Source organism: Rana temporaria, chromosome 13 (genome assembly GCF_905171775.1).
Source record: "Rana temporaria chromosome 13, aRanTem1.1, whole genome shotgun sequence".
In the NCBI taxonomy this organism is placed as follows: Eukaryota; Metazoa; Chordata; class Amphibia; order Anura; family Ranidae; genus Rana; species Rana temporaria.
The window spans coordinates 47,960,157-47,984,822 of record NC_053501.1 but is presented as its reverse complement, the minus strand read 5'-3'; the positions used below and the strand labels follow the sequence as shown (position 1 = coordinate 47,984,822).

General features: G+C 42.7%; 1 protein-coding gene across 1 annotated transcript in view; it reads right to left on the bottom strand.

Moving 5' to 3' along the window:
- Nucleotides 1-866: 866 nt before the first annotated feature.
- The window catches only part of TTC9 (tetratricopeptide repeat domain 9), a 65,021-nt gene continuing 41,221 nt past the window's right edge, over nt 867-24,666 (bottom strand). Inside the window, exons 2-3 of the mRNA XM_040333807.1 lie at nt 24,297-24,479; nt 867-2,167 (exon numbers count right to left, since the gene is read on the bottom strand). Coding sequence (XP_040189741.1) covers nt 2,088-2,167; nt 24,297-24,479 — 263 coding nt within the window. The 3' untranslated portion in view covers nt 867-2,087. The remainder of the gene's footprint in view (nt 2,168-24,296; nt 24,480-24,666) is intronic.

The following is a 24,666-nucleotide window of genomic DNA, read 5'->3' as shown; positions in this document are numbered from 1 at the left end:
AACAAAAACAACCAACCAGGTTTGATAGCTGAATTATTGGTTGTTGTCAATAACACCTTCTCTTCAGGTAAGCAAGTGTTTGAAAGAAGAAGTGCTTTGTGGACTACCCCACGCCTGAGCAATTAAGCTCTTCTACCCTATGTTGACCCCTGGCCTTGGCCGGAGGGCTGTTAATTTTGGAATTTTTTACTGTGTATTACTAAGCTGTGCCATGATATAATTTGTTTATTTCCCCTGCGTGGGATCATTACTGTTGTTCTTAACTTTAAAATATTTCAATAAAAAAAGATTGCACTGAAAGAAGAAGTGCTTATATTGCCTATAGCAATTGTTCTCTCCTCCTTTCAGGTTTCACGTACTGTATATACATAAGAGAAGATGGCCATACACTTGTAGATTTTCAAATGAATATTCAAAAAAGCTTAGTACACAAAATGCCTTGTAAATGACAATTTTGACACATTTTTGGGGCCATTGTCATTTTCACAGAAAAAAATGCATTTAAAATGCATGGTTTACTGTGGAAATGACAATTGCAGTTTGGGAGTGAACCACAAGGGGGCGCTGATGGGGTTATGTGTGACCACATGTGTGTTTACAACTGTAGGGGGGTGTGGCTGTAGGTGTGACGTCATCGATTGTGTCTCCCTATAAAAGGGATCACTCGATCGATGACGCCGCCACATTGAAGAACGGGGAAGCTGTGTTTACACACAGCTCTCCCCGTTCTTCAGCTCCGGGGACCGATCGCGGGACACCAGTGGCGATCGGGTCCGCAGGTCCCGGTCCTTCGGACCAGGTCGCGGGCGCGCGCCCCACGGCTGGGTACTGGCACAGGATGTACCTATACGTGCATGTGCCCAGCCGTGCCATTCTGCCGACGCAAATGTGCAGGAGGCGGTCCTTAAGTGGTTAAATACTTCAATTTTTTTGTTTGCTTTAAATATTTAATGTTGGAATGGACTTTGCTAAACGAAAAGCACAAGCAGTGTTGGAGATGTGTTCCTTCGGGGAAAAAGCTGAATTTTTCGTCATTGTAGTCACAAATGGCCTTCGATTTGACCCAACTAATGATTGGAAAATTAAACAAGTGTTCTTAAAATGAGAAATTCTACTACTGTATGGTTAGCAACATGGCAGCTGTGACATTTGCCAGAATGGCGAATATGTAAGAGTATTGATAGGCTGATATGAGCCACTGTGGGTTGTCAATCAGTCCATACCATTTAAATAAATCCAAAATGAACCGCAGAATATCTTTGGCAGCGGTGATGCCAAATAGAAATATGATCAACGCTACCGCTTTCAAAAAAATGTGGTTACATCTCCAAAAATATTGCAGGTCCTCATTAAATCTGCTTCTGATTGGCTCATACGGGCTAAACAGTCAGCTCTTGTTTCAAACACTTTGCTTCATAAAGGCTCAGATGGTGTTTCATCTGTAGAAATAAAACGTAGTCGATACCTGCCCAGATTCCATTTCTGTTACAGGTAAGGATTAAAACGTGCACAAATGGATATAAACTGCAATCAGGAGACCTGCCATTTACAAAATGCCCATTCCTGCCTCTGCGCTCCATGCTCCAATCACAAATAATTGGCACAATGCGCACTCCCTTAGCTGTAAGTGTTTTAAACAATTACAGATCTATAAAAAGAGCTTGCTGTGTGTAAGTGAGAGAGGAATCAAACGGGACTTGATAAGGATTGCATGATTCAGGAGGCTCTTTGAACGTCAACAGTAACAGCCATAAGCAGACTTTAAAAAAAAACGATGGTCTAATGTGCAATGAGCAACCTTACCCTCCTCTGGTTAATGCAAGCCAACTGCATAGTGCTTTGCAGAAGCAGACACAGATATATCTATGGCAGATTTGATCCCTAGTTTTGTTTTTGTTCCTCTAACCCTTTACATATGAAGGGGCTGGGGCTTATAAGCAGAGATGCATCCAGCCATGTGCAGTACTTTATAGAGCTGCAAAGAAAAACAAAATTGTGTGGCTGGTTAATGAGGCGTGCTCACTGAACCGCGCAGCTAGCAGTGATGAAACAGTCATGTGATCAATTCAGCAAAACTGATGTCTTGTTTAAGAGAGCTCCTTTTCTCTTTGGGAACATCTACTAAGCTTCATTTCCGCCAGCTGGATGTACCGGATTACATTGGTATCTAGAGGGAAGAACACAGAGAAAAAAAAGAATAATTAGCATGGAAATGTACCTGCACATTTGATTTCATGTTTTTAGCGCAAAGGTACATTATTCTGAACATCTGCATAACTCCTGAGCTTGACCTTTAAAAGCCAAGGTGTCTCTAAAGATCAGACAAAACCAATGCATCAGTTAAAAAGAAAAACTAGGGTTTTGGTGATTTTTTTCAGATTCATACTTACCTAGGTGGATGCAGCATCAGACCAATGCTGCAGCTGTCCCTTTCCATCGCGAAGACTGAGAACCGAGAGATCAAACACCACTGATCGCTCAGTTCTCAGAGCTCCATGAGCAGAGAGCTGGTGACTGTCAGTTACTGGCTCTCTGCTCTGGCCCCCCCTGCACTCACTGGAGTGCTGGGCTGTGGAGGAGTTGGGAGCAGGCAGCTCAAACTGAGAAGCTGATCTGGGTGCTGCTCCAGGCATGGGGGCAGACCTCGACCATATGGCCGCAATCTTGCCAGAGCCTGGACCGGCTCTGTGACATCAGTCAACCGCTGGCTTCAGCCCGCGGTCAGCTGAAAACAGGTTACAGAAGTGCAGAATGAACTGCACTCCTGTGATCCACAGAAGTACAGCCAAACAAGCTTTAACTGTACTTCTCCTTTAAAGTATATTTCCACTTTTCAGTCAAATAGTAGAAAACCCCACTATGTGTTTGTTATGTGTTCCTATTTTTACAGCACGCCTAAAAGAAATCGGGGGAAGATATATTTCTTACCTTGTTTCTCAGGAGGTGGTGTCATGGTTGACAAGGTTTTTTGAACATTGTTAGAGTGAGCCTGTCTCAGGTCTGTCCTCATTAACATATTGTGCATGAAGCCCAGCCTCTGAACCTTTAATGCTTTGTTAGGACAAACAGGCCCGGATTCACGTAGAAGCGCGCATCTTTGTGCGGGCGTAACGTATCCTATTTACGTTACGCCTCCGCAACTTTGACAGGCAAGTGCAGTATTCTCAAACCAAAGTTGCGGCGGCGTAGCGTAAATAGGCCGGCCTAAGCCCGCCTAATTCAAATGTGGAAGATGTGGGCATGTGTTATGTATATTTAATGCGACCCCGCGTAAATGACGCTTTTTACGAATGGCGCATGCGTCGTCCATGAAAGTATCCCAGTGCGCATGCTCCAAATTAACCCGCAAGAAGCCAATGCTTTCGACGTGAACGTAAATGACGCACAGCCCTATTCGCAAACGACTTACGCAAACTACGTAAAACGTGAAAAATTCTACGCTGTTCCGACGTCCATACTTAACATTGGCACGCCTCATATAGCAGGGGTAACTTTACGCCGGGAAAAGCCCAACGTAAATGGCGTATCTGTAATGCGACGGCCAGGCGCACGTTCGTGAATTGGCGTATCTAGCTGATTTACATATTTCTGGGCGTAAATCAGCGTACACGCCCCTAGCGGCCAGCGTAAATATGCAGTTAAGATACGACGGCGTAGGAGACTTACGCTGGTCGTATCTTATACAAATTCTGGTGTATCTGATTCTTTGAATCAGGCGCCAAGATACGACGGCTCAGACTCTGGAGATACGCCGTCGTATCTCCTACGTGAATCTGGGCCACAGTGTTCAAATCTAGTTACAATTGATAATGAAGATCTGTCAGCACAGTACAGACATGGATAATGATGGCAAACACAGCTACCCAGCCCCCTACTAAATAAAGAGAACCATGTAGGATTTTGCCTTGCTGGAGGGTCCAGAATAACATAACTAAAAAGGGTAAGTTGTTTTTATTTTTTTATTTAAGTTATCCTATGTAACTGGGGGCATATAACAAATATAAAGTAGGAGTTATCCCAATTTGATTGCAAAAGTGGAAATACGTTTTAAGACGCTGTCAGGTTGCACCACTCACCAGCTTCACATATCTTTTAGGGACAGGAGAACAATATCAGTACTGAAATTCTTAGCTCCACACGCCTCCTTTATCTGACTTTAACATTTCCAACAGCCAAAATTAGCAGGCTTCTTACACCACTTTTAGAAAGCATGCAGAAGATATGACTAGAGTAGACAGTGCTCAAGATCATCTCATTTAAGGTTTGGATACGATTTGTGACCAAGCCAAAAATTGTTGTGGTTTACAGCCATCTGGCCACAATAAAACTGTTTGACTAGCGAAATCCCTGGCTCTGAAAATACACAAATTTAGGGTTTTCCCAGCTTTCACACACTTCTGTGCACAGTATTGTGGTGGTTATCTGAGGGTCTAAAGGCTGTTTATTATATCCACGTGGAAAAGCACTTACCACCCCCCACTGGCACATCTCCCTTAACTGTACATACACATATCACACATCTCCCCAAACCACACCACTTTTGCACTCAAGGAAATACACTGTACACGAATGTGTGGGTAAATGTTGATGGAGAAGCAATTGCACTTTACACACGTAAGCCACGCAAAGCCATTCACTTGATTTGATTTGAGGAGTCTAGCTGATAAATGTCAGCATGCATAAGGTTGATAAGCAGATATGACAAAATGATGGACATCAGGAGCTATCAGATGAGCATCCACAAAACGTAGACCAGGGTTTCTCATACAGGGTTCCTCCAGAGGTTGCTAGCAGTTCCTTGAGCAATGAGCAATTCCTGCCTCTCAGATAAGTTCCCACTGACCTTTTGTAGTTATCTGTAAGGGGGTAATTCTTCCCAATGATCACAAGTTTAAGGAGCATTCTTCCCACTGACATATCATGAGTTGTAGATGTAGTAATTTTTAGCAGGGGTTCCCTGAGGTTGGAAAGGTATTTCAAGGGTTCCTCTTTGTTGAATAGGTTGAAAATGGCTGAGATAGACACACACACACACAAATATAAAAACATTTAAGTATTTATAACAGGTACAGGGCTTGAAATAAATGTAGAACAGCAATTTAACTTCAAAACATAAATAGTTAAAATGCTGTAGAAATTTTTAAAAGTTAAAGTGTAGCTAAAACTAAAAATATAAAATATCAGCCTGACTATGAATGGTGCAGCTAGACAGAAATGGGTGGAAAAGTCAGGCTCTCTTGACGAGAGCCCGTGACAGCCCTGGGGTGGGGGGGGGGCAGGGGGTGTAAGGTAGAAGTAGAGACCATAGGCAGCCTCTGCTGGCCCGAATTTCCAAGAATATGCTGCTGACCCTAGCTGGCTGCAATACATCTCAAATATTCGATTACATCAAGTGATGCTGCGCCACTATTAGGTTTAATTTGAGGGTATGTACATCCAAATCGTAGGAAGAGTTTAGAAGGTACAGCTCTTAAGAATAGCCATCCCCCCTTTTTTAAAGGGATCAGACGTAATTGGACAATTGATTCAAAAGCCGTTTCATGGCCAGGTGTGGGCTACTCCGTTATTTCTCCATCAATTAAGCAGGTAAAAGGTCTGGAGTGGATTCTAAGTGTGTTATTTGCATATGGAATCTATTGCTGTGAACCTACATCATGCATTACAAAGAAGCTGTCCATGCAAGTGAAACAGGACATTGTAAGGCTTCAAAAACTAAACAAATCCATCAGAGGGATAGCAGCAAGATTAGGAGTGACCAGATCAACAGTTTGGTACATTCTGAGGAAAGAAGCACACACTGGCGAGCTCAGCATCATATAAAGGCCTGGACGTCCACAGAAAGACAGCAGTGGTGGATGATCCCAGGATCCTCTCTATGGTAAAGAAAAACCCATTCACAACATCCAAACAAGTGAAGGACACTCTCCAGGAGGTGGACGTATCATTGTCAAAGTCTACAATCAAGAGAAGACTTCAAAATACAAAAAGGGTTCACCGCAAGGTGCAAACCATTCATAAGCCTGAAGAATAGAAAAGCCAGATTCGATTTTGCCAGAAAAAAACATCTAAAAAAAGCCAGACAAGTTCTGGAAAAGCATTCTTTGGACAGATGAAACTAAGATTAATCTGTACCAGAATGACAGGAAGAAAAAGGTGTGGAGAAGGCTTGGAACAGCTCATGACCCAAAGCACACAACCTCATATGTAAAACATGATGGAGGCAGTGTGATGGCATGGGCATGCATGGTTTCCAGCGGCACTGGGTTATTGGTGTTTATTGATGTGACAGAAGACAGAAGCAGCCGGATGAATTCTGCAGTGTTTAGAGATATACTGTCAGCCTAGATTCAGCAAAACGCAGCAAAGTTGATTGGACGGCGCTTCACAGTACAGATGGACGATGATCCAAAACACTGCAAAAGCAACCCAGGAGCTTTTGAAGGAAAAAGAAGTGGAATATTCTGCAATAGGCAAGTCAATCACCTGATCTAAACCCAATTAAGCATGCATTTCACTTACTGAAGGCAAAACTAAAAGGCAAAAAGACCCACAAAAGAAAGAACTTAAGACAGATGAAGTTAGAGCCTGGCAAAGCATCAGAAAGGAGGAAACCCAGACTTTGGTAATGTCCATGTGTTCCAGACTTCAGGCAGTAAAGGATTCTCTACAAAATTAACATTTTATTTAGTATTATTTTATTAATTTGCCCAAGTCATCCCCTTAAAATAAAGTGGAAATTCTGCACGTCAAATTTATTTGGATTGTTTGGTTTTAATTTTATTCTGGTAGCATACAGTAAATGACAAAGAATTACGCATGCCAAAAAAAAACTAATTTCTAAATGGCTGCTTAATTGGCGAAAATAAAGATGCATAACAATAAAATTAATCTGTCCAGTGGTGGTGCACCAGATTCAAGTGTATTTACTTTGTGTAAAGCTGTTTACTACCATATTTACAGTGCACCACTCTGGTAACAGTGTATATCTTAGAGCAGTTTATAAATTCAAAACAATTGTCCTCCATTATTTTGGCCCATGTGATTGGACATTTAAAAGGAACTGGGACTTGCCAATCCTGGTGCGAAGCCACAAAGCACTTTGTGCCGAAAACCATTTGCACAAAAGAGGTATTTTCCTGTATTAATTCCCTGTCCTTTGTCAAGGCCGCTCATCTATCCCTAACTGCAGGCAATTGCTCCATGTGTGATCACATGAGAACAGCTGTGGAGCCGGTCATTGATTTGTATAGGCTGATTGAGGCTGCAGCTCATGAACATCTGGCTGTACATGCCACAGAAATGCTGATCTGGGTGTTGTATGGCAACTGGGTGTGAATGAGTGAAAAAAAAGCTGGTTGCAGTTTTATCAGGCCGGACTATTCTAAATCGGTGTATATTTGTGAATGCAGAGAGACTGCAGCCAATTCTATAATATGAACCAGACAGCGGAATAAGTCAGTCAGTGTACACAATAGGAGATGTGTTCCTCCCTTCGTACTTGGGCCACAGTACTGGCCTAAGCCGCATACACAAGTGTGCACTCAGCATTACGGATTCTGCTCTTCCTCTGTGTTGTCACAATGTCTATGTGTATATAACCTCTCCAGACTATTTCACAGCGAGGGTCTGCCTGAAAGGGGATCACTGCTAACAGACAACACCAATACCTGGAGAGGGGACAGAGGGGAGTAAGGCTAGGTTCACACTGCTGCGAATTCAAGATCACGGTAAAAAAAAATCACGATTTTACCACGATTTCGCAGCTGCGTTTTTGCCGCGATTTTAGGGAATGCCAGTGTATAGAGCATCGCATTGATGTGAACTGCACTAAAACAATGTTATTTTAATGACTTGCGAATTTGAGAAATCGCAACGACTCAAATTCGCAATAGAATTCGCAGCAGTGTGAAGCGGGCCTAAAGATCGCATTTTGTGAGAATGAGTTGCATGTTCATATTTATGTAACCATTTAACTACCATCATATTGAAAACCATTTGGCTCATACCCAATGAGAACATTTGTAGAAATGCAATCTGCTGCATGCAAATCTAAGAACTTTGTTAAAAAAAAATAAAAAAGTATGGGGAGCCCTTAGCATTTGCCAAGATAAAACCTAGCTTCTTCCTTGCGTTCTGTGTTGGGTTGGCATGGACTGGTCCCCTATCATTTCTGTACTACACAAAACTGGCCTACGGTCAGGATAAAATGAGCAGGAATGGTATAGTTTTTCCAGCACTTGGGATGCTGTATTTAGCGGTGAGCTGCAGATTTGCTATGCTAGAGATTACAAATCAGATCCCAGCAGAACAAACAAATTCCACTGGAATGAATGGAGATCACAGTCCACAAGTGGGAGGGGCCAGACCTGATATATATAATATTATATACACACACGTATACATACATACATACATACATACATACATACATACATACATACACACACACACGCCCCTGTTAAAATGCCAGGTTTCTGTGAGACAAAGAAATCATTTTTAGAGCTTTTTCCACCTGTATGTGACCTATAAACTGTACAACTCAAGTAAAAAAAAAAAAAAAAAAAAAATTAAATAATGTGGTTGCATAAGTGTGCACACCCTATTATAACTGGGATCACATTCAACACCATGTTAAATAGGAGTTCGTAAACACCTGCCATCATTATAAGTGCCTCTGATTAACCCCAAATAAAGTTCAGCTGTTCGGGTAGGTCTTTCCTGCCATTTTCTTAGTCGCATCCTACAGCATAAGCTATGGTCCGCAGAGAGCTTCCAAAGCATCAGAGGGATCTTATTGTTAAAATGTATCAGTCAGGAGAACGGTACAACAGAAATCCCAAGGCATTAGATATACAATGGAACACAGTGAAGACAGTCATCATCAAGTGGAGAAAATATGGCACAACAGTGACATTACCAAGAACTGGACGTCCGTCTAAAATATATGGAAAAGACTAGAAGAAAGCTAGTCAGGGAGGCTGCCAAGAGGACTACAGCAACATTAAAGGTACTGCAAGAATATCTGGCAAATACTGTCTGTGGTACATGTGACAACAATTTCCCGTATTCTTCATATGTCTGGGCTATGGGGAAGAATGGCAAGGCGGAAGCCTTTTGAGAGAGAGAATAACTTGTATAGCGCGACAATTGCGAACTGAATCGCCTCAAGGCGCTTGGTATCCCTTTTGCTTTGGTTTCTCCCTCAGAACAGGTGGGTCTTAAGTTTTTTCCTGAAGGCCAGGTGATCAATTTCCATCCGGATGTTAGTTGGTAATGCGTTCCACAGTCGAGGTCCTTGGACTGCAAATCGATGTTCTCCTTTGGTCTTGTAGCGGGCTTTGAAGTAATTTTTGGTTGGTTGATCGAAGCACTCGATTGGGGTTTTGTTGTTTTAGTTTCTCACATAAATATTGGGGTGCGCTTCTGTGTACACATTTGTGCGTTAGGCATAGGGCTTTAAATGTGACTCGGTCTTTTACGAGCAACCAGTGGAGTGATCTCAGGGACGGGGTGATTGATTCCCATGTTTTTTTCCCTGTTACCAGTCGTGCTGTAGTGTTCTGGACGACTTGAAGATGGGCCAGCTGGTATTTTTGGAGTCTGAGGTAGAGGGAATTTGCATAATCTAACCTGGAGTTAATGATTGACCCTACCACTACTGCTGTGTCTTCTTTGGGGGATGAAGGGGACAATTCTTCGTAGGAGACGTAGAAGATGGTGGGAACCACTAACTACTGATCCTATTTGTGCATCCATTGTCATGTCAGAGTCAAAAGTGACTCCAAGACTTTTGACTTTGGTGCTTGGGGTGATGGTTTGTCCCAGGATGGGTGGTGGTGTCCAGTGAGTTCTGGCTGGTTTCTTTCGGTTTGCATGGAATTGAAGTTCTGTTTTTGCTCCATTTAGTTTGAGGTGACTTTCCGTCATCCAGTTGTCTGACTAAGGCATTTTTTTAATACTTGGTATTGGTTCTTTTTGTCGCTGATACAAAAGTAAAGTTGCGCGTCGTCTGCGTAGGAGTGATAGAGAAGGTCTTGATTACTGATTATTTTTAGGAGTAAATAGGTAAATATTGAATAGTATGGGCGATAGGGGTGATCCCTGGGGGACTCCGCAAGACATGCTGCGTGAGTCAGACGTGAAAGGTCCTAGTCTCACAGGAATGATGAGAACCATGGTAGATCTGAGTCTGCGCCTCCAGCTACCTCTGTAAGGCGGGTTAACAGCAGTTTGTGGTCTACTGTGTCAAAGGCAGCAGTAAGGTCCAGCAGTATCAGGAGACAAGATTCTTCGTCGTCTGCTGCTTCGAGAGCGTCATCCCAAATTTTAAGAAGTGCTGTTTCCGTACCATGTCCTGGGCGGAAACCCGATTGTAGTGGGTCCAGCAGTTTGTGGGTGTCTAAATGGTGTTTTAGCTGTTGTACTACTGCTTTTTCCATAACCTTGGAGAAGATATTGAGGGAGGTTATAGGACGCCGATTGTTTGGGTCTTTTGGGTCAAGGTTATTTTTTTTTTTTAAAAGGGGTTCTATTATGCCACACACACACACACACACACACTTTTTTATATAAAATATTTATCTGTTTGCTAGAAGTCTAGCTTTGAAAAAAAACAGTGGTCTCAAAAAATACATGTTTCAATATCTGAAATCCGATTTAGAAATCAACCACCCATGACATAGTTTGAATGAAATACCTAATCCCGAGTCAAAGGGCAATCAATTACATCGATCAGTTACAAATTGTTATGTGTACAACATTAGTCACTGAAGGTCAGGGAACTGATTTTATGCAATTTCCCTCAATAACCTGACCACCAGAATATTTTTCCTGCCCTCCCTCCTTTAGGCTGGGTGCACAAAGGTGATTTTTGTTAGTGCTACAAAGGGCGCTTTTACGCTGACGCAGTGCGGTTTTTCCCCAGTGCAGGTTCAGCGCAGTGTATCTGTGGTTTGTGTGCAAGTAACCTCTGCTTTGTCATTCATTTCTATTAGATTGGCCAGTTTTAAAAAAAGAGCACCAAAATTCCTGCATGGTGAGTTTTCAGAAACCGCTCCAAAACAAAACAACGATCTAATAAAAGTCCATAGCAAAAGCACAAGCAACCTGCATGAAAACTGGGTGTACACTGTTGGGATGCTGTGTAAAATATACATAAAAAAAAAAGATGCAATCATTCACAAATCTCAAACACATTTTTTAATTTATAATAGAAAATGAAAAACATAAAAAAAAAAAAAATTGAATTTTGAAATTGACGGCGGCAACACGTCTCAGAAAGGTTGGGGCAGGGCCATGTTTACCATAGTGTAGCATCTCCTCTTAACAACACCCTATAAACGTCTGGGGACTGAGGAAACCAATTGCTGGAGTTCTCATAAAGGAACGTTGTCCCATTCTTGCCCGATATGGAATTCTAACTGCTCAACAGTTCTGGGTCTTCTTTGTTGCTTCAAGATGCGCCAAATATTTTTAAGCAATGAAAGGTCTGGACTGCAGGCAGGCGAGTTAGACATCCAGACTTTTCTACTATGAAGCCATGCTGTTGTCATAGATGCAGTAGAGCATTTTCCTGCTGAAATATGCAAGAGCTTCCCCAAAAAATACATGTGCGAGTTGCCCATTCCATACGCACTAATTCACCCCAATACCATAAGAGCGCTGATAACAGGCCAGAAGGTCCCTCTCTTCTTTAGTCTGGAGGACGCAATGCCCATGTTGCCAAAAAGTCGTCAAATTTCAGTTCGTCTGACCACAGAAAAATTTTCCACTTTGCAACAGACCATTTTAAATAAGCTTTGACCCATGGTCAGATATGGTTTCTTCTTGGCACAACAGAGCTTTAATTTGCATTTTTGGATGGCAAAGCGAACAGTTTCCTGACAGCGATTTTTGGAAGTAGCCCTTCCTGAACCCATGCATGTCTATCACAGAATCGTGCCATCTTTAATGCAGTGCCATCTGAGGACCCGAAGAGCACAGCATTTGGCCTTGCCCCTTGTGCATAGAGATCTCATTAATCTTTAGATTAAAATGATGTACTGTAGATGATGATATACATAAACTGCAATTTTACATTGAGGAACATTATTCTGAAATTGTTCAACAGTTTTTAGATGCAGCTTTTTATAGATTTGTGAACATCTGCTCATCTTTACTTCCGAGACACTCTGACTCTCTAAGATTCGCTTTTTATACCCAGTCATGTTTATTGAACTATTGCCATTTAACTAATTTACTTGCAAAATGTTCCTCTATCTCTTCCTTATTAGTACCACTTACTTTCCCATTTTTTTGTTGCCCAGTCCCAACTTTTTGGAGACCTGTTGCTGCCATCAATTTTAAAATTACCCTATTTTTTTTCTTAAAATGGTAAATTTTCCCACTTTAAACATTTGATGTTTTCTCCCCCCCCCCCATTATAAATATATATATATATATATATATATATATATATATATATATATATATATATATATATATATATATATATATATATATATATATATATATATATATATATATATATATATATATATAGGATTTATGAAATTCTGGGTTGGGGTTGTACATCATCTTTAACCACTTTAGTCCCAGTGATGTTTTAAAACTGACTGCTATACAGGCTGGGGGCATTTACATTTGTAAAGTGCACTGTCGGTTCTCATGCAGAAGTGATACGAGTGGTGCAATGTGCCGATTCCCCCCCATGTATACTGGGCTTCACTGCCTCAAAGGCCCAGGTGCAGTCATGGTGGATGCCACTGGTAAGGCAGCAACAGCTCTATGAACCACCGTTCGTAGACCAACTCCCCAGTGAATGGGCCAGGATGCAACATGTATGATGCCATTTCCTGGCCCAGAGCTGTCAATCACCGGGATCAGTAGATGATGGAACATGGTCTGTGTTCCATCAGCTGTAGTGGAGTACAGGGGAGACAGCCAGAGTCTAATAGACCCCAGATGTCTCATAAAGAGAACCTCCTGTCACCTATATGAGATCACATATTAGTCCCCTATTTTCAGGCCTAAAATATATATATATTTTTTTAAGTACCGTATATACTTGAGTATAAGCCGAGTTTTTCAGCCCTTTTTTAAAGGTTAAAAATACCCCCCTCGGCTTATACTCGAGTCAGTATACCTAAAATTGACAGGCTGCGGGCGTCCATTGTTTAAAAGTCGCAGTCTCCACCTGGTCCCTGCTGGTCCGCCGTGATAGGCGTTTCTCAACAGACACAGTTCCGCTAATCACAGACGTTCTCTCATCCTCTGACTCCGTTTCCCAGCAGACACTGTGTTCAGTGTTCCGCCAATCACGGACGTCCTCTTGTCCGGGGATGAAAGGACGTCCATGATTGGCAAAACACTGAACACATTGTCTGCTGGGAAACTGAGTCTGAGGATGAGAGAACGTCTGCGATAGGCGGAATTGTGTCTGCTGAGAAACGCCTATCACGGAAGGGACCAGGAGACGGCCGCGACCTTTAAACAATGAATGGACACCCACAGACTGTCAATAATTTCAGGAACACTGACTCGGGTACAGCGAGGTTGCAATGGGCACAGTAAGGTTGGGCACAGGGAGGCTTCAAATGGGCATTGTTGACCCTCTTTTCCGCTTACAGTAGCAGCTGCATTTCTCACCCTAGGCTTATACGAGTCAATACGTTTTCCCATTTTTTTGTGGTAAAATTAGGTACCTCGGCTTATACTCAGGTTGGCTTAAACTCGAGTATATACAGTATGTAAACAAAAAAATTAACAAAACAGCTCCAGGACTAAAGTGGTTAAAGCAGATCTAAAAACTTAAATCACATATAATCTTTATTCACGCCAAAATGTTTTTTTTAAATTTCCAAAGTAGGGCTCCATGCACACTGAAAAACGCTCAGAATTAGTGTTTCTCTGCTGGCGTTTTGCAGCGTTTAGCATTTATTGATGTTTGCTGTAATATGATCCATCCCACACTTTTTCTATGCAACCAGCAGTTAGAAGAGTTTATTTCCTGACCGACAAATTGCTCGAAAAAATGCAAACAAAATAAAAAAAAAAAATTCCGCTCCTAGAAGCTGAAATGTCAAACACTTCTAAACTAAAATATTACACATGGACATATAGGATAACACCATTTGCTTCTAAAAGCAGAAAGAAAAAAAAATGCTCAAAAAGCTGCACTTATCTATTGTGCATGGATCCTAAATCTTAAAATCCTCAGCTTTCATCAAAAGGATACCTGCAGATCCTGCCATGAAGGTTTTTGTTCAGGCACTTCCTGTTATAGGGTGACAACGCTCTGTACCCTTCTCCCAACTGCTCTTCTGCATTGTCACCCTGTCACAGGTGATTCCACTGAGGATCATAAGCCGCCATGCAGATACAATGCCATGCAGACCCTCAGGAAGCCCATGCTGAGCAAAACACATGCAGCTGCCACTGGAGTGCATGTAGACAGGAAATGGATAAAAAGGCTGGGAGGATAGCAGCAGCTAATAAGGATGAAAATAGTATTTTAAAATAATAATAATAAAAAAATTTGGGCAAGTGTTTATGAAGTACAGAGCTTCAAACCAGACGTGAACCAGCTAGGACCTGCATTCACCAACATGTTATTCTTGTTGCTCAGTCACATCAAATCATTGTGAAACGCACTAAAATTCCTGTCCATATTGGGGAAAAGAACTGGCACCTTAGTTTTGTTGTAAAAGTGTAGAGTGTGATCTTCATAGTCCAGTGACAGGCGTCATCCTGGAATACCCGATCACCCAGGCCCTGCACATAAGTCTCAGTCTATCCCCCGACTAAGCCTTTTACACATCCAGGAAAGCATGGGGTTAATTTCAGCAGAGATCCAATGACTTGTTAGATGGAATTTAGTCCTTGCAGGCCTTGGAATGGTCCAATGTTTACATGCCGACACAGGTGAGAAGTCTCAGCATATCTGCAGAGGTATGCGCAATGCCTGTTCAGATGCTCCATCCGCCTGAATCATTCTCAGCAGGCACCTCACCTATTTTATTTTAGAAGCACGTGTTCCCTGACGTCTTACAATAAACCTGTGGCCTTATAAGTTATAGTAATATAATGAGGTTACGAAACGTTTTTGTTTTTATTTTAATTAACAAACGTGTCTTACTTGCTTCCACTGTGCAGTTTGTTTTGGGGAAATCCTCCTCTTCTGGGGTCCTCCTCAGAGGCGCTAGTAGCTCCTCCTCGCATTGGTAAACCACCTAGGAGAAGCACTCTCTTTGGGGGGTGCCTGTGTGGGCACGCTCCCGAGTCCAGCTTTTGCATCCATAGACACAGAAAGTTGGACTCGACCCCGCCCCCAGCATCATTGAATTTAATTGACAGCAGCGGGATCCAATTGCTGCACTACTAGCCATCTATCCAATCAAGAGCAGAGACCCCGGCCAGAGAGGGTGTGCGCTGGGACCGCACTTGGAAGACTTGCTTTTAAATGCACTTCTGAGTGCTATACAGGCTGGGGGGGGGGGGGGGGGGTTACATTTGTAAAGTGCACTGTCGGTTCTCATGAAGATACGAGTGGTGCAATGTGCTGGACCCCCCTCCCCCCATGTATACTGTGAATGAACGGGGGGGGGGGGGGTTAGCACGAGTGTTTACAAACCCTTTAGGCTCCATTCACACCTAGGCGTTTTCACGCCCGACGCTATTGCAGCCTGCAATACGCTGGAGGTGTGATTTAACATTGTCGGCTATGGAGATGGTTCACATCTCCACGCCGAAACGCCGTACACCTGAAGCTCAAAACAAGTCCCGGACCCTTTTTTCAGGTGGCGTTCGGCATAGCCGACAATGTTAATCACCCCTCTGGCGTATGTTAGTCTTAAAAAACTGCACGCTTTGTCGCGGCAAATTGCGGGACAAAACGCCGCAATTTGTCGCGGCAAATAGCGGTAACATACGCCGCGTTCAGGTGTGAATGCAGCCTAAAAAGTGGAACGAAAGTCTAAAATGGAAAAACTGCCAACAGGCAGGCTCTTATTGCAGAAGAAACATGCAATGTCTCTTTGGCAATAAAATAAACCTACCTGCCTGCTCACAGTCTTATGTAGATTGTAAACAAGAAAACAAAAAAAAAAAAAGAAAGGGCGCACCAGCCTAGTGCATTATCCTTAAAACAGATTTTATTAAAAAAGGTCAAATGAAACTACTCACAGACGCAGGTGAAAGATTCACAGTGTAAATAGTTTCCACAGATAGCAGCAATGAGTCAGAACCAATACACTCCAGATGGTCACAAAGGAAAGGATGAGGGCCACTGCCGGCTGACACGTTTCAAAGGACAGCCTTCTTCCTCAGTGACTGTTGGACTCTGAGGAAGAAGGTTGTCCTTGGAAACGCGTCAGCTGGCAATGGCCCTCACAATTTCCTCTGTGACCATCTGGAGTGTATTGGTTCGGACTCATTGCTGCCATCTGTGGAAAATGTTTACACTGTGAATCTTTCACCTACGTCTGTGAGTGGTTTCATTTTACCTTTTTTTAATAAATTCTGTTTTAAGGATAATGCACTAGGCTGGTGCGCCCCTTTCTTTCTTTGTCTCACTTTACTGTTAGGATACCCCCATCCTTGAGGGCAGCAAAGCCAGTGACATGTACCATCACAACATTCAGACTGTCTGGTAAGCCACTCGTGCGCAAGAGTATTATTTTCTGTTATCTTATGTAGATTGTACACTGAGCTGCACATGCCGGGGTGATTGCACTTCATGAGAGTGATGTCAATCCACACAGGCCAATTAAGATGGACAAAGACCAGCACCCATAGGCGTGTGCACAGGGCGTGCCAGGTGTGCCTGGGCACACCCCAATTACCCTGTTATGAGCAGAATCCCCCTGCTGCTTGGCTGCAGAGAAAAGGGACATGGGAATCTCTGTACTCAGTCCCTTTCTCAGTGCTATAATAATGCACCGATTACTGTAAAAATGACACTGACAGTGAAGGGGTTAACCACTAGGTGGCGCTAAAGGGGTTAGGTGTGACCTAGGGAGTGATTCTTACCGTTAGGGGGCGTGGCTACCAGTGACACGTCACTGATTACCATTCACGATCACGGAAACGGCGAGAACAGCGACATGTCACTAGGCAGAACAGGGGAATGCCTTGTTTACAAAGGCATCCCCCTGTTCTGCCTTTGCCGAACCGCAATCGTGGGCCGCCCGGGAACATTGAGTTCCCGGGACTCGCGAGGCACGCGATGGGCGTGCGCCCGCTGGTTGGAAAATTTAAAAAGAGACATACTGGTACGCCCATTTGCCTGCCCGTTTCATGATGTCGACGTACATCTGCGTGCGGCGGTCGGCAAGTGGTTAAAGCTCTCTAAAAGCCCCTGTCACTTAATAAAATGGTTAGCTTATAGTCCAGTTTACACCTTGCTTTTGCTTCAAAAATTATACCCCATGGAGCTTTAGTGGTGCTTCAAAGCCTCCACAAAAGTCTATGGCAAAGCTTGCTTGAAGCTCCACTGAAGCCTCACCAAAGCCTCATTGAAGCCCCACGAAGCCCCAAAGTACCAAGCAGAAGCAAGGTGTAAACAGGACGGTAAGCTAACCATTTTATTTAGTGACAGGAGCTTTGACTGGTGTCCAGAGACCTTTAATAAAGAGTGTGCGAAGCCATGTTTTGAAGCAAATGTAAACTAGCCCTTACTGTGACAGCTATGTTTCCATTAGGACAGATTAGAATACAACTTTATCTTTAGTTATCACTTTAAGAATGGTCACTGCTAAACATGACTTCCCTCCCCCGTCTCTACTCCTGCATTCCACCACATCAACAGCCACAGACGGAGTGTATGGGAACATTGATGTCACCGGAGTAGGGGGGGGGGGGGGCAGCTAAATGCCAGATGTTGCAGGGCAGGGCCTTCATCTCCACTACTACTGGTGTGTATATATACATATAGCATGTCCATGAGATGTACATTCCATACTGCTCAAGCTGCATAACTTTCCTCTGAGGTTTTCCAGTTGTTGGGGGCAGAGATTTCCTTCAGTTGCATGTACTGTGAGACAAAGTATGTGAACCCTTCTGGAACTTTGCATGAATGGCTTCTAAAAATGTGATCGGAACTTTATGTTACTAATAATAATAATAATAATAATAATAAGGACTGGGAAAGTGGCAAGGGGGGGGGGGGGGGTGAGTGAGCGGAAGTCCGTAGGTCAGTGAAATAATAAATGTATAGACACAGTAAATGTGACCCACAATGAAAAGGAAATGGGTGTGGTCTGGCCTGAAAGGTATGGCGAGAAACACAGAGAAGCCTTATCACTAATAAGTGAATAATTCAAACAAATGAACTTTTGAGGTGAATGGAGAAAATCAACATATAAAATGAGCAAGGCTCAAATAAAAGTGATAGAATCTGATAAACAATGGTGAAAAAACAATCAAAAAACAAACAAAATAGGGATTGACTGATAAGTAAGTAAGTGGTTGAGTGTAGGAAATACCAAACTCCAATGGGTCGTGGTGTGTGATCAGGTAGGTCCACACAACGTGCACCCTTCACCAGTAGTGAATCAAATGGCTTACCTCTCTACTCACATATAAACTCAGATCAGTCACTGTGCCAGCTGGTTATTGAATGTATATTTGCTTGTTACAGTCTCGGTGCATACATGTAAAGACAGCGATATAGATGTTGTTGCTTTGACTTCTTGCAAACAACAAGGAGACAAAATTCCCACAATCAGGGGTGGCTAATTGTCCACTTACACAACTTACAATGATGTATAAGGGGCGTGTGCCTATCTCCACGAGCGCCGGACTCGTATCCCAATCTTCCTGCTACTGCCAGTTTCCTCTCAGCATCGAATGGAGCCGTCCGCTCGTGATGAGACAAATAGGCAGAGATGGAAGGAGAGAGGGGGGCACATCGCGTGAGCCAGGCAAAATAAGTTTATTAAAACAAGTATTAAAAATAAAAGACTCACATAGGGCATACACTCAACCACTTACTTACTTATCAGTCAATCCCTATTTTGTTTGTTTTTTGATTGTTTTTTCACCATTGTTTATCAGATTCTATCACTTTTATTTGAGCCTTGCTCATTTTATATGTTGATTTTCTCCATTCACCTCAAAAGTTCATTTGTTTGAATTATTCACTTATTAGTGATAAGGCTTCTCTGTGTTTCTCTCCATACCTTTCAGGCCAGACCACACCCATTTCCTTTTCATTGTGGGTCACATTTACTGTGTCTATACATTTATTATTTCACTGACCTACGGACTTCCGCTCACTCACCCCCCCCCCCTTGCCACTTTCCCAGTCCAGGTTTCCCACAGCGCAGACACTTTCACACTTTACACATTATATTTTCTCTGTCTTGAGAGGACAACACCCCTGTTGTTTGCTGCAGTACCCACGTCCATTCACCCCATTGTCACCCATCCGGCCCACTCTCCTTCAACCATATCCTACACAGCGCAGGAGTCCACCCAATACAATAATAATAATAAAGTACATTTTTATTTTACCAAATTATGTAACATATTACCCTGCTATACATTTACTAAAGAAGTGATTTAAAAAGCGAAGACCATAGATGGAAAGTGTATGCGAGACCTTTCATGTAGTATAGAGTGTAACCTTGTGACCTCAACCGAATGTTTTCTGTGGTTTCAGATCAGACCTGCAAAGCAGTTCACAAAGTACAGGCGGCGCCCTGGGTTACAAACATCCGACTTACAAAATGACTTCTACTCGAGGGAGACAACAGGAAGCGAGAGATCTACATCATGGAAGGGAATGTATTCTTCACCTATTCCTGTATAGGGACATTTTCAGAATGCCTCGTTTTAAAAAGGCTTCAGGACACCGCACAGCCTTTCAATGAGACCGAGGTCAAGCCTCCAACTTTGACACTAAAGTATAGAATTTCTTCTGTGTTAGGCAGTCAGCAAGCGGTTAACAGGATGGCTAACACATATATACGTCGGCAGAGTGGCAAAGCAACATACAGGTACGTTGCTTTGAATGTGCCGCCTAGCGGGGCCCGCCGCGGGCTCCGTGACCTTGCCCGCGGGACCCATGATCATGTCACGGAGAGGCAGAATGCCTTTGTAAACAAGGCACCTCCCTGGTCTGCCTTGTGACAGGACACTACTGACACTGATCTACTGATCAGTGTCGAAAGAAGAAGAAAAAAGAAGAAAGAAAGAAGAAGACCGCCATTACTAGTAAAAATAATAATTCATAAAAATTCTATAAAACTATCCCCTATTTTGTAGACGCTATAGCTACACTGAGGAAAAATTTTGTTTTTTATAATATATATATATATATATATATGATAGAATATGCAAATGAGTCGTTACGCCGATTCACGAACGTACGCTTGCCCGTCGCAGTAAATTTACGCCGTTTCCGTAAGCTATACGCGGCGTAAAGATAAAGCTGCCCCCTAGGTGGCGTAGCCAATGTTAAGTATGGCCGTCGTTCCCGCGTCGACATAACGTAAATGAGATACGTTACGCCGCTGCAGAGATGCAGCGATTATACGTGAATCTGGCCCCAAGCCTTTTCTGCCATTTGTTGCTTACAAGTAAAAATCATTATTTTCTGCTAGAAAATTACTTAGAACACCCAAACATGATATATAATTTTTTTTATCAGAGACCCTAGAGAATAAAATGGTGGTTGTTTCAATATTTTATGTCACACCGTATTTGCGCAGCGGTTTTTCAAACGCAATTTTGTGGAAAAATACACTTTTTTTTTGTTTTTATTAAAAAGAGAAAAACAGTAAAGTTAGCCCAATTTTTTTAGTATAATATGAAAAATGTTACACCGTGAGAATCGTGATCTTTATTCCAAGCAAATAAATAAATAAAAATAGTGATTCTCATTTTAGCCAGAAACGTGCAGCTCTAACACATACATATATACACACACATATACATACAGGTCCAATATAACTGTGTAAAATTTTCATACCTGGAATAATTTTTTTACATTTACTGATATAAACTGGAATCTAATGGTCCTTATTAACTGCAAGCCACTAGGCCCCGATACAGCACACGCCATTTTTATACTTCTATTATTGAGAGTTGAGACTGGTTCACTCATAAATCCAGATGTCATCAAAAACAAGGGATGCCTGCAGCTATTTTATCTGTTCCCCAGGAGTTCTTTGCAACCCGATAACCGTTCAGTAAACCCCTGCATCAATATTTCTAGGATACTTAGCTATGGATATATTAGCAAATGCACCGACTTATTTCCATCCAACTTTGATTATGGACGGCTATGGATCAAAATCCTTAATCGTTTTCCTTTTACGTTATCTTTTTCCAGTCTCATACAACTCTTCTTCTAAACCCTTTGAAATCTTGTTTGGTCAGGCCATGTTGCATTTCTTAGAATTCTATTGTGAACAGCGAGTCAAACCCACACCTGGGAGGAAAAATCTGAGTAAAATATTTGATTTTTAAGTAGGCTCCTTTGAAGATGATCTTATCTTCAAGCTTTGATCATTAAAGCGGAGCTCAGCCAGAATTGTTTTTTTTTTTTTTTTTAAAGCCAGCAGCTACAAATACTGCAGCTGCTGACTTTTAATAGACAAGCAATCGATCGTCTTTCGGCTGCCCCCAACGCCATCATCGGTGAGGGAACCAGGAAGTGAAGCGTTGCGGCTTCACTGCCCAGTTCCCTACTGTGCATGTGTGAGTCATGCTGCGCCGTCCTCACTAAGGAATGGGCTCCGGCATGTTCGCACAGCCCACATGCTGAGACCGCCAGGAAGTCGGCACTGCGCTGCGCTAATCACAAGCAGTGAGACATTGTCCCGATGCACGGCTGCAGAGATCGGAAAATGTCTCACTGCATTTGATTAGCGCAGACTTCCTGGTGGGCTCTGCCAACACGCCGGAGCTCATTCTTAGTTGGGATCTTTCTTGTTCTGGGAGGATGTCACATGATGTCCTCCCATTCTTGGCGCATAGTATGGCAATCAGTGCGCATTACCGATCACGGTAAAAAGCCAATGACGTTGGCTCTTTACCATGTGATCAGCTGTGTCCAATCACAGCTGATCACATGTAAACAAACGCCTGTTTTCGGCATTTCCTTTCCTCAGCGCTATCGATGTCTAGAGGAAGGGAAAGCCAATCCGTGTTCATCAGTGCAGCATATCATTGTCGATCTGTGCCTCTTCATCAGTGTAGCCTATCAGTGCCCATCAGTGCAGCCTGATCAGCGCACATCACTGAAGTAAAAAAATTACTTCTTTGCAACAGTAACAAAGAAAACAGAGAAAACAGACTTTTTTCATTTGTTTACAAAAAAATAAAAAACCCAGTGGTGACTTAGGCCTCGTACACACGACCGGACATGTCCGCTGAAACTGGTCCGCGGACCAGTGTCAGCGGACAGATCCGATCGTGTGTACAGGCTAGCAGACAGATTTCCAGCGGACAAATGTTTCTTAGCATGCTAAGAAACATGTCCGCTGGAAAGCTGTCCGGCGGACATGTCCGCTGGTTAGTACACCTAACCAGCGGACAGCTATCTCCCGCATGTGTCGAATGGATTCGACGCATGCGTGGAAGTATTTTACTTCCTGGTTTGGTGACGTGGCGGCGTCAACGCCACCGCCATGTCACCGCGCTGTCTGTCCGCGCGGATTTCGGTTTGATGGTGTGTACAGCCATCAGACCGAAATCTCCGAGCGGACATGTCCGATGAAAACGGTCCGGCGGACCGTTTTCATCGGACTGTCCGCTCGTCTGTACGGGGCCTAATGCTCCATGCACACTGAAGCTGATAAACTGCAGTTTATTGGCGTTTTGGCTTTTTTTTTTAAAGCCCATAAACTGAACTCTATGTTAGCCCATGTGCCCATGCACACCTGGGCATTTTTTTAGTGTTAATGTGCTTTGGAGTTTATTGGCTTTTTTCTGAACGCCCGAAATTTGCATTCAAAGTGCTGTTTTTTGGCGGGGAAAAAAACGCTAAAAAACGCAAACTGCTAAAAATCGCTTAAAAACGCTCAAAAACGCTGGTGCCAGCGTTTTTTTGCGTTTTTTAATCCATTGAAAAAAAAAGCTACACTGAAAAACGCTGATTAAAGCTATTGCAAAAACGCTAAAAAACTTTGAAAGGCTCCCTGCAAAGCAACTGGCATTTTTTATAGCTTTTATCAGCTTCAGTGTGCACGGAGCCTAAATGCCCCCAACTAAAGCTCTAGCTGTCTCAAAATAAAAAAAAATAAAAAAAGTAACACAGGTACAGTGTTGCATAAATCTGCAATTGTCATTTAAAGCGTGACAGTGATAAAAACAGAAAATGGGGTAAAAGTGCATTGAGGTGGTTAAATAATACCGTCTTTATTATTAGGAGTTTGCTGAAGATCAGCTCACAATTTCGGAGCCATTCATGCAGAATACTGACAATTCCTGAGGGTTGACAAACTGCTTCTCACAACTGTGTTCTGTGCGGTTTTATAGCTCTCAGTACTGCAATTAACTTGCAAGGTGTGCTCACTTCAGAGGAAGGGAGAATTACAAGTGGAGTGGCAAGATCATCATTACCCAAATAATTACAGTAACACACTACTTTTATTGTTAGCCACTCAAAAATCCCTGTCATTCTGGTGACATGCCCTCTTTAAGAAGTAGTTGTGATCCATTAAAACACCTAGCCATGAAAATAACTTAATTATCCTTAATTAGTGCACTACTTCCTATGTTATTGGCATCAATGGATTAAAAGCCAGCTAAGCCAGGAACTGTACAAGATAACAGACTATTTGCTTGTTTCCTAATTCACTACATTATTGCAAAAGAAGAAGCAGGCAAAACGTTCTGGTTAGAATGAGGGCGGTATGTTTTGATTGCTGCTTGTGTTCCTATTGGAGAGATTTCCCCCCATTTCCTGTCCTAAAGACAGAACAGGAAGTAGGTAAATATCCCCCAAAAAGGTTACCGGCAGGAACAGAAAAACATAAAATGGTTATACCCGCACTTCTACATTGATGCAAGGCACCTTTTTTTTTCACATAAGCTGTAGTGTCATCATTTCCCAGGAGGCAATGGGGTATTAGGACAGGAAGTTGAACCACCTAGAACCAGGAACTAGGCAGTTTACGAAATCTGCCCAGTAACAGCCAGATAGAAGTGAGTAAAACATTTATTTTTTTACATTGAAAGGCAAGTTGTTAATAGAAAGTTGATTTTAAGGGTGGAACTCTGCTTTAATGTCAAAATGGCAGAACTCCCCCCTACATACACCCATGTTTATCCCCAGAATAAAATGTTACCTGTTGGCTGTCGACTCCTGGCTTCCTTCAAGTAGTAGAGTGCTTTGTCATAATCTCCCAGGTGGTAAAAGGCCACTCCAGACCTGTACAAGGCCTTGAAGTTCTCTCCTTCCTTCTTTAGGACCTTCAGACAATATTCTTTCACCCGTTCATAGTTCACCAGCTCCGCTTGAAGAAGGCATGCTGTGGGAAAATGCAGACACATTTAACTCAAAATACCTGGTAAAAAAAAATGGCCTACTTGTACATAACCGTACATTTAACCACTTCATTACTGGGCACTTAAACCCCCTTCGTGCCCAGACCAATTTTCAGCTTTCAGCGCTGACGCATTTTGAATGACAATTGCACGGTCATACAACACTGTACC